The 11025-nt window shown below is 33.3% G+C and overlaps 1 protein-coding gene across 1 annotated transcript; it reads right to left on the bottom strand.

Moving 5' to 3' along the window:
- Nucleotides 1–3348: 3348 nt before the first annotated feature.
- Nucleotides 3349–4826, bottom strand: LOC149144469 (transcription factor KUA1-like). Its single transcript, XM_089452169.1, has 3 exons — nt 4529–4826; nt 3706–3923; nt 3349–3546 (listed from the first exon to the last, which is right to left on the bottom strand). The coding sequence occupies exons 1-3, from the start codon at nt 4824–4826 to the stop codon at nt 3349–3351; spliced, it is 714 nt and encodes a 237-aa protein (XP_089308295.1).
- Nucleotides 4827–11025: the final 6199 nt, after the last annotated feature.

The raw sequence follows: 11025 nt of genomic DNA, 5'->3' as shown, positions 1-11025 counted from the left end.
CTATCTTTTCTATCTTTTTGTGAGCTGGTTTCATAACATTCCATATACACCTAGAGCAAGTCAAGGCCAACAAAATCACATGTGTCCTTGTAGAACACACACAAGCAACCATATAGGTTTGTGAACTTATCATAATTGTTCATTTGTGTAATGTAAAGGAGGTTTCCCCCTCTAAGAGGCTTATTTATAAGGCGTTCATCTATCTTTTCTATCTTTTTGTGAGCTGGTTTCATAACATTCCATATACACCTAGAGCAAGTCAAGGCCAACAAAATCACATGTGTCCTTGTAGAACACACACAAGCAACCATATAGGTTTGTGAACTTATCATCAACATCCCCTTATATTTATTTTCGATTCATCCAGTCAACTCATGTTTACATAATCTATGTTGCTCTAGTGATATTCAATATTAAGGGGACTACAAATATACAATTCTAGATGGATGCCCTTCCTTCCTCTGCCCATTGTTGAGATTATAAAAGCATTTTGTAATCATTGATAAGTTCACTTTTATTGTTTCCTTGGTTCATCACAGGTACCTCAAGATTTTTGAGAGATTTCATACATTCTATCATCTATTTAGTGGCCAATGGGTTGATGATCAGAGAGGTAAGCTCACCAAACACATGAACATGCATTCACCAGTGTATTCAAAGAAGGAAAAGTTATGTTTAATGAGTGTGACACTTCAACACACTTTTACTACCTTTTAGAAGTTGGGCCAAGGAAGAAAGCAACCTCGACACACTTTTACTACCTTTTAGAAGCTAGGCCAAGGGAGAAAGCAACCTCAAATGTCCTGAAGGCCAAGCTTGGACCTAATAACCCTATAAAAAATTGTCTAACTTCTACTAAGTAATAGACCCTATTTATCTTTTTGTGTGGCATTCATAACTAGGCCTTTGGCCCATTCTATCTCATTAGTAATGATGAAAATTCATTCAACATTATCATATGGATTCACAAGATCAATATTGATGAGCATGCCATTCATAACTAGGCCTTTGGCGCATTCTATCTCTTTCCAAATTATTATAACATTATCCAAAATATAGTTGTTTTTTATAATAAAAAATGTTTACTCATGGCTCGTGATTTTCAACAAAATCATTGGTGTTTTGCAAGAATCGTGTACAACACATTTAGCTAAGTTATTGGGCACCAATAACTGACTATATAACATTATTAGGTCTTAGGATGAACATTATAATCATTTTTGTACCTTTATGGTTGGCTTGGCATAGCTTCCATATACACCTAGAGCAAGTCAATGCCAACAAAACCACATGTTTCCTTGTAGAACACACACAAGCAACCATCTGGGTTTATGAACTTATCATCGACATCCACTTATATTTATTTTCGATTCATCGAGTCAACTCATGTTTACATAATCTATGTTGCTCTAGTGATATTCAATATTAAGAGGACTACAAAGATACAATTCTAGATGGATGCCCTTCCTTCCTCCACCCATTGTTGAGATTAGAAAAGCATTTTGTAATCATTGATAAGTTCACTTTGATTGTTTCCTTGGCTCATCACAGGCACCTCAAGAGTTTTGAGAGATTTCATACATTCTACCATCTATTTAGTGACCAATGGGTTGATGATTAGAGAGAGTAAGCTCACCAAACACATGAACATGTATTCATCGTTGTCTTCAGAGAAGGAAAAGTTATGTTTAATGAGCATGACTTTGTCAATCCACTTCAACACACTGTTACTACCTTTTAGAAGTTGGGCCAAGGAAGAAAGCAACCTCGAGACACTTTTACTACCTTTTAGAAGCTAGGCCAAGGGAGAAAGCAACCTCGAATGTCCTAAAGGTCAAGCTTGGACCTAATAACCCTAAAAAAAAATTTCTAACTTCTACTAGGTAATAAAGCCTATTTATCTTTTTTCGCATTAGCATTGTTAATATCCCCAAAAAATAACCATGTGGCCTACAAAATCTCCTCGACAAATTAATCCCATAAGGTCTCTCTCGTCGATATTGTATGAGGATAAATGTTAGCTATCCCAAGAACTTTATTTTCCAGATTAAACAATGCCCAAATTAAGGGATTATAGGGTGGAAATCATTGTCAATGACATTGGCAATGAGCTTTAGAGAAACTAGTGTGGTTCCTCGTTTACCTTCTACCTAGTTGATATAAAAATAACAACGTTCATCCGTATTACCCAAAAAAAAAATATTTTCAATAACAAACCAACATTTTTTCTTGTAAATATGATATAGCTAAATAAAAAATAATAAAAAATTCTCTTCAAACAACATATTTACACTTCAAATTTATTAAGCTCTCACAATTCCATAATTCTACTTTTCATAGAAAAAATTAATGTGAAGTTCTGCTCATCTTCTAAACTGGTAAGTGAATCAAGATTATTTAGAGATATCACATGGTAGACTAAGTGAATCAAGATTATTTAGAAATATCACATGGTGTAGTCCAAATAAGAATCATTCATTTAGTACTATGCTTTTCGATTTGTACTAAAATTCTTCCACTCCAAAAAAATAAGACCAAAGTTACAAGATTCTCTCACATTCCATTTTTAAATGGAACTTCTAAAATTAAAAAATATTACTCTTTTTCATAAATTTCAACCATCCTTTCCCAACAAAGTTAATATAATCTACATCTATCATGTACAAAACACACGGATCAAATTTAACCATTTACACATTTCCTTTTATATATATATTCATCATCTCACAACTTTGGAAACTCTCTCAATACTAACAAATAGTTATTGAATTAAACATAGTGTAAGGAGGTTGTTTTTTGCTTTCATCGTTATCATGTGAACCACATTTGTTGAGGTTATTAGATGGTAGATTTTTCCAATATTTTTGAACCGTAAATTTTGGAAATATCTCTCAACCATATTGGTTGATGTTCTTTAAGATTGTAAATTCTTAAAAATATTTTTTGAAAATATATTTAGATGGGAAAACTCTCAGCAACCATGTAAAACAAATTTAAATGGTAAATTTTAAAAATATCTTTTCAGAATCATAGGTTTTGCAAATATTTCAAAATTTAACTCTCAACAACGGGGTAAAACAATTAACCTCATTAATATTCATCGGATTTCTAAATATTTAAATTTAGAATTAGAATAAGGATGCCCAACTACAAGAATCTCAGTACAAGAATCTCAAAAAAATCAAAGCGATGACGATGATAAATTTACTGGATGAGTTTCCAGGGACTACTTATACTAATTAAGCTTCTCTGATGGTGTTTGAGATTTTCAATTCACCTGGTATTATTGAAGAAGTCACATTCCTAACAACATTAACAACTCGCTAAACTAACTCCTTTCATCCTGCGTTATAATTTTCCAATGTTATTATGCCATTCGATTCGATGTGTACAATGCAGAGAATTCAAGGCTTCACTGGGTGAAGAATCCATCGATCCCTCTTTAAATCCAAGCTGCGATTGCTGTGATGACCAGACATTATTAAGTTCCTCCTTTCGATCCCTTGCAACCAGACTTTCATCAACTCGAACGATTACGCTTGATATCTACATAAACAAATGCCAGCATTATCCCCTCGTAACATTTCTGACAAACCTGAAAAACCTAAACTCAGTAGAGAAAATCTAACATTTCGTCCGAGAGGCCACAATTATTCATACTGTAATTAGGGTATGGAAGTTGATATACAGAATAGAAAGACTCACAGAGTCAGTGGGCATGTCAAACAAGCTGATTTTCCTCTGTCTGTAATTAAGGTCGATCCTTTTCCCTCTTCTCAGAAAATACTTTTGAGCATGGCTGGCCACTTGGGTGGGAGTTCTCGTTTTCACAAAGTTTCTTGAAATTCCTCGCCAGTCTCCTCTTCCTAGTCTCTGCAGACCGACCAGAAACAATCCGTGCTCTTCCTCAGACCATGTCATTCCTGCACGAAATATGAAACAAGATTTTCAGACCATGTCATTCCTGCACGAAATATGAAACAAGATTCTTAATCATGACATGTATTTTATTTTAGTACAGAAATTTAAACAAGATTCTTAATCATGAGATGTACCTTATTTTATTATAGAGATTTTTAATTCGTAAATAGATTTTGGTATAATCCCATGAATCTGGTTTTAGAAAAACCATAACTCAATTTATATAATAGTGATTTATAGGACATTTTTTTAATTAAACCATAAATCACTTTATACAATTTTTTTAATAATCAATTTAATTAAAAGTTAAAAAATGACATAGTTACTTTGGAGATGAGTCTGAACTATTAATTTGTGTTTGATGTGATGAATATTTTAAAATATTTCATGAAGATTAAATCTTTACCATCCTCCAAATAATTATTGATAATTAAATTAAATTTCTCTAAGTCCTATTCCAAAATAGACATGTCCTAAATAATTAACTTCCCTTCTATCTTTCCAATGTCGAAATATTTTCAAAATCTACCATCAAATTAAATTTAACACATTCTTTCATATGATTGTGTTTGTTTGTTGATATAAAACTGAAAAAAGAAATGTATACCCTTTCTCGTCTGATGACCATTAATCATAGCTGCATCAGATGTATGAATCATATTGAGGCCATCTTCTGAGCAGTTGCGTACTGCATGAACTAATCTTGTTTCTGCATGATGATCCTCAGTGTCTCTGACATCATGGTGAAGTTGCAGATTTTCCATGCTAAAACTCTTATGGGCTGTGGATGAGGAGCCTGCATCTGAGATTGGAACTCCAAACAGCTTAAACCCTGCAATATTCATGTGGGCACAGGAGGTGCCAGCTGAATCATTGCCACAGTGAGAACACATTAATCTTGGCATGTTTGCTGAAACAAGCATTCGGATTCATGGGAATTTGAAGCACCTGTGCCTTCATAAATATGGATCAGAGCACACTTAGCTTGCTGATATATATTTTTTTGTAAAGATAATGGGGAGTTGTCGCTCATGTCTGATTCCTGTTATTCTCCCTGATCTCCTCCTTTAAACAATTTAATCAATTCTTCATGGCAGCCTTATTAAGCTCACTTTAGCTTATCTTGATTCCTTTCTAAGGCAGAGGATGAGTTTGGCAATTAAACAATTTAATTAATTATTCATGGCAGCCTTATTAAGCTTACTTACCTTATCTTGTTACAGTGGATCAGACTGGTAATTGGATTGCGTTTATCAGTTATCGAGATATGTGTTTCTATTTCCATTAATGTGTCAACGTTTGCTTAGAACGTTCTCAATTCTTCCCATTTCGAAGGAATTCAGAAACCATATTAAAAGGATTTGATTAGTTTTTAATGAATACGGAAGCTCAATTATTGATCTGTATCAGAGGATGATACGCCAAGGTATATTTTACTTGTTATGTCAGCAACTAATGAATAGATGAGGGTATCAAACATTGTTTATTATAAGAGTGTATTTAAATGTTGAGTCCTAGGATCCCATCCCATTATGAACCTTCACATGGCTACCTTGGACAATATAATTGTTTCCTTGTATAATTAAAACACTGGCCCTCCCTTCTTTTAGTGAAAATGATGTCAAGCCCTTTATCGATCCTTTAAAAAATAATTTACTTGTTTGATATTTTGTTTGTTGCCTTCAATAATTCTTAGTGATGGATTAGATTGATTTTCATATTGAATTTAGTATAAAAGTTGGATTGGTTAATCAATATCTTAATGATGGATTATATTGATTTTTCATATTGAATTTGAGTTTAAAAGTTGAATTGGTTAAAAATATTTTAGTTCATAGGTGTTTTAAATTGTAAAATATAAAATTAAATATTATAAGTATGTGGATGTTTGGTATGAAGATTTATATCTATAAAATAGATGTTTTTAAAAATATAGATATTTATTAAAAGTAAAACAAATATTATTAAAAAAATTATATTGGGAAAAGGATTTAATGAAAAAAAAGTATAATATATTTATTGAATATAGTAAACATACTGGTTATATTACAAAGTTACTCAATAAAAACCATGTAAATTTGAATTTTTAAATATTGTATATAATCAATATTTATTTATCTAATTATTTTTTACAAAAGGTAATTAATCATTTTTTTTTAAACCTATATAAAAAGATGTGAGAGTTTTAATATAGTAAACATAATAATTATGAAGGGATGCGTAAGTTTGTCACAAAGTTATTCAATAAAAATCATGTAAATTTGAATGATTGAATATTGCATATAATCAATATTTATATGTCTAATTATTTTTTACAAGAAGATAATTAATCATTCTCTTTAAAACTTATTTAAGAAGACATAAGAATTTTAATATAGTAAACATAATAATTATGAGGGGATGTGTAAGTTTGTCACAAAGTTACTCAATAAAAATCATGTAAATTTAATTGATTGAATATTGCATATAATCAATATTTATGTCTAATTTTTTACAAAAAATAATTAATCATCCTCTTTAAAACCTATTTAAAAAGATGTGAGAGTTTTAATATAGTAAACATAATAATAAGGAGGGGATGTATAAGTTTGTCAATCCTTGCCCTTTTAAAATTAAAATTAAAAAGTATGTACTAAATAGAAAAATAATGTGACTATAACTAAAAGAAAAGAATATGCTATAAAATAATTAGAAGTAAAAAAAATGTGTGAATACAAAACTACAATTTAAACAATGAAAAATAACACATTGTATTTTGGACTCTAAAAAATTTTGCACCTAAAGAAATTTGATCACTCTCAGCTCATGTTAGATCAATACTTAACATGGATCTATGTTGGTAAATTAGCGGAGCACTCATTGAGTCGGGCTCATTCTACAACAAGTTTGTCAGCAAGTTTTTCCGTACTGGGCTCAGTATGAAGGGATGTGTAAGTTTGTTCATGTCTCCTATAATTAAAAAAAATGAATATGCTATAAGTAATTAGAAGTAAAAAATGTGTGAATACAAAAATACAATTTAAACAATGAAAAATAACACATTATTTTGCACTCTAAAAAAAATTTGCACGTGAAGAAATTTGATCCCTCTCGGGTCATGATAGATATGTACTTAAGATGGATCTATGCTAGTAAACAAATAAATAAATAAAATATCATAAGGAAAATGTTGTTTAAAATGACATCAATGTTGTTGGACTCTTTGTGCCACTTGCATTAAACAATCTTATTCTTAGATATGATTTGTATGGACTATCTTGTAGAAATTAACTGTAGATTCGAAACTACTCATGTAATTTACTAAAACATAAGACTCAAATTTACTCTACTCATCTCCAGAAGCGCAAAATCACACACACATCAAAAACATGCATCATGATTTAACACACATACACAAAGATTTATTTAGAGGAAAGAAATTGATCAAAACCCCTTCTTATATGTATTGGATTAATCAAAGAAGTTGTATAAATACAATATGTTTTCTCAAGCTTGAGCACAACTTGCACAAGTATCTTCTATCAGTCAACTTTCCTAGCCTCCAAGCTCATATTTCCTGCCTCCAAGCTCATATTTCCTTATGTCCAAGCTCATATTTCCTGCCTCCAAGCTCATATTTCCTGCCTCCAAGCTCATATTTCCTTATGTCCAAGCTCATATTTCCTGCCTCCAAGCTCATATTTCCTTGTGTTGTTTGATGAGAAACTAGCCCCTATTAATTATGGAAATTTCTCATTGAGAATTTCACAATTCCAATAATCCCTTCTTTGACTGGATGTACCACTCATACAACTTGGAAAATTCTACAGCTAATAGTACATTTCCCTTGAACTCCAATCTCAACTTGGTAACTCAAATTTCATGCATGTGTGTGTTAATTTAGGTTGCTTGATAAGTTAACTGGTTAAACATTGAAGTTACACCCCACTACTACACCTCCCACTAGTTCCTCCAAGATTTGGAATTAGTTTAACTTGCCTTAACTCAATTTAACTGAATTAAATTATTACAACTGAAATTAACTCAACCTAGGCTCCTAAAATTTAAGAATCACCATACACAACTCAAGTTCTTCCCCCAACCCAAATTAACTAAGCTAATTGAGTGATAAAAACTCAGCTAACTCATTCAAGTTGTCTGTCGATGTGGGATTTCACTTGTCTCCTAATTTAATTCGAAGGAAAATTAAATTAAAAATTTATTGTTGCATTTTCAACCTCCCTCTTAGCAAGAAAGGGATTATCAACCACCCCTATCATGCATCTATGGAATGTACTACATGCAACACCTCTCATTGTTGTTGTTGCTACTACAACATCTACAGTTGAGAAGCATCCAAAAAAAAATTAATCAACTGTGTATGCAACTATCTACTAGGAAAAATGTGTTGTTGTTGACTATGTTACTGAGCATCCAGCTCTGTTGTCAACACTACTCTTCACTCCTTAGTATCTGACTGACATTGATCCTCCTACTACTAAATATTGTCAGCCCCTATATCAAGGTAATGATCCATGAGAAAAAAAGAAAAAAAACACCTCAATGAACCCTGCCGAAATTTCTACTCTTCTGGAACTATTGCTTCACATTACCCCACCTCACACCTGGAGGTATGGTTGTAAGTGCACTCTCTGCCCACTTATCTCGAAATATCCCCCTACTAAATGTCTTTACTTGAGTGGATGTCTCCACTCTGCCTCCTCTATGCTTCTCCATCTGTGGCTGCTCCACAACTTCCTAAGGCTTCTTTTGAGGCTGCATGTTGATGAGTAAATCATGCTCCCTCTCAACCACAAAGTCTCTAACATTTGTCTTTCTCCTCAAGTCTTTGTATGCATCTTCTATCTCAAGTGTATACAAGTTCTTGACTCACATTGATCTGCTTCACATGTCTCGTGGCGATGTATCTCACGAATGCCTTTCCTTTGTTGAATATCACATCATAGCCATGGTCTTCCAATATCACAATGGAAACTAGTTTTCCTTTAGACCCGGAACAAACTTCACATCCTTGATCATGAGAGGGGAGCCAAACTCCCTCTAAAAAGTAATTGTATGGATACCGTTGTCGCACTATACCTCCCATCAACTCCAAACTCTATGTTCTTCTTGAGATCCTTCTCCTCCAAGTCACTGAAGAAATCTCTATACCCTGTCATGTGGAACAAGGCACCACTATACAAATACCACATGCTTCCCATCACTGTGATTTCCATGCATGCAATGAGAGTAAATTCAAGCTCAAATTGTGAAGCTATAGCTTCACCTATTGTTGCTACTACAGGCTCCTCCTTGTTTCCTTCTTCTGTGGACATTTCGTGGCATAGTGCCTGAATTCATGACAATGAAAGCACTTGATTTTAGACAAGTATTTATTATTTCCCTCTAGGCAAGAATTAGCCTCACCTTGGGACTTCTTCCCATTGGCCTTCCTTCCTTTGCTAACTAATGAAAATTACTCTTCCTCTTCTTTAGATGAGGTCTCATCTTTGTTGTTCTGCCTTATTTTTTCCTACACTATATCGGACCATAACCGCTATGATTGTGGTAGTTTCTCTCTACCATTTATCGAATCTTGATAACTATGCTAGTTCTTGAGAAGGCCCAAAAGCGATAGAGCTACCAAATCTTCTTCAGGGACAGTAACACGACCCCAACAAGTTCATCATGACACTGCGAAAAATTGCTCAAGTACTGAGGAATTGTGTCATTCTTTTGCATCTTTATGCTTCAAAGCTTGTATTTGAGTGCCAGCTTCGTGTGGTCACTATTGTTCTCAAACAAATCTGTCAATGTTTTCCACATTGAGAACGGAGTCTATTTCTTGTCGAAATTTGAGACAATATGATCTTGAACGCCTTCCAATATGATTATCCTAGCTTTAGCCACATCCTTCTTCCACTGAGCGAGACCCTGGGCATCATATTCTTGGGGTGTTTCTACAACTTTCTTGACGTATTCTAGCAGCCCATTTTCATCCAATACTGCCTCCATGTAAATATTCCATCCCACAAAATTTGTGGTTCCTTCCAAAGCATACTCAAGCCTGAGTCCATTAGAAGCCATCTTCTCAGTCCTAGAGAAAATCTGCAACACTGATCTTCAAATTCAAACCTCCTAGAATGACAACTTCGAATTCTCTTCTCTATTGTGAATCTAGCTATGATACCATATAGAAATTAATTATAGATTCGAAATTTCTCATGTAATGTACAAAAACATAAGACTCAAATCTACTATACTCTTCTGCAGAAGAAAATTCACGATCAAGAACATGCATCATGATTTAACACACATACACAAAGATTTATCTAGGGGAAAGCAATAGCTCAAAAATCCTTCTTATCTGTATTGCATTAATCAAATAATCTAGATGAACACAATATGCTTGCTCAAGCTTGAGCACAACTTGTACAAGTATCTTCTATCATCTGCCTGACTGGTTGATTTTGGCCAACACATAGCCAATTTTCCTATCCTCCAAGCTCTTATTTCCTTGGGTTGTTTGATGAGGAATTAGCCCCTATTAATTAGGTAAATTTCTCATTGATAATTGTACAATTCCATTAGGCCCTTCTTTAACTACATGCACCACCCATACAACTTGGAAAATTCTACAACTTATAGTACACTTCCCTTGACCTCCAATCTCAATTAGGTAACTCAAATTTCATGCATGCATGAGTTAATTTAGGTTGATTGATCATTTAACTAGTTAAACACTAAAGTTACACCCCACTTCTAGACCTCCCACTAGTTCCTCCAACAGTTGGAACTATTTTAACTGACCTTAACTCAGTTTAATTGAATTAAATTGTTACAACTGAAATTAACTCAACCTAGGCTCCTAAAATTTAGGAATCACCATACACAACTCAAGTTCTTCCCCCAACTCAAATTAACTAAGCTAACTGAGTGATAACAACTTAGTTAACTCAATCAAGTCGTCTGCTGATGTGGAATTTCTATTTTCTCTTAAGTTAATTCAAGGGAAAATTAAATTAGGAATTTCTTGTTGCATTTTCAATGTATCTTTTAAAAGGAAAACAGAAGAATGCCTAAGAGATGCTAGAATACTTTGTACATACTTAATTACAACGCAAC

This window comes from Pinus tabuliformis, chromosome X, assembly GCF_031772625.1.
Source record: "Pinus tabuliformis cultivar Carrire ecotype Pingquan chromosome X, CPIR1, whole genome shotgun sequence".
NCBI classification, from domain to species: domain Eukaryota; kingdom Viridiplantae; phylum Streptophyta; class Pinopsida; order Pinales; family Pinaceae; genus Pinus; species Pinus tabuliformis.
This window is presented reverse-complemented; position numbering and strand designations above follow the sequence as displayed.

Bases quoted from the DNA above. Each gene is read 5' to 3' on its own strand.
- LOC149144469 (XM_089452169.1), bottom strand. From the start codon at position 4,826: ATGCCAAGATTAATGTGTTCTCACTGTGGCAATGATTCAGCTGGCACC. The intron at 3,924-4,528 runs GTATACATTTCT...TATTTCGTGCAG, and splicing joins TGGTCATCAGACGAGAAAGG to GAATGACATGGTCTGAGGAA. The intron at 3,547-3,705 runs GTGAGTCTTTCT...TTGTTTATGTAG, and splicing joins TTGACATGCCCACTGACTCT to ATATCAAGCGTAATCGTTCG.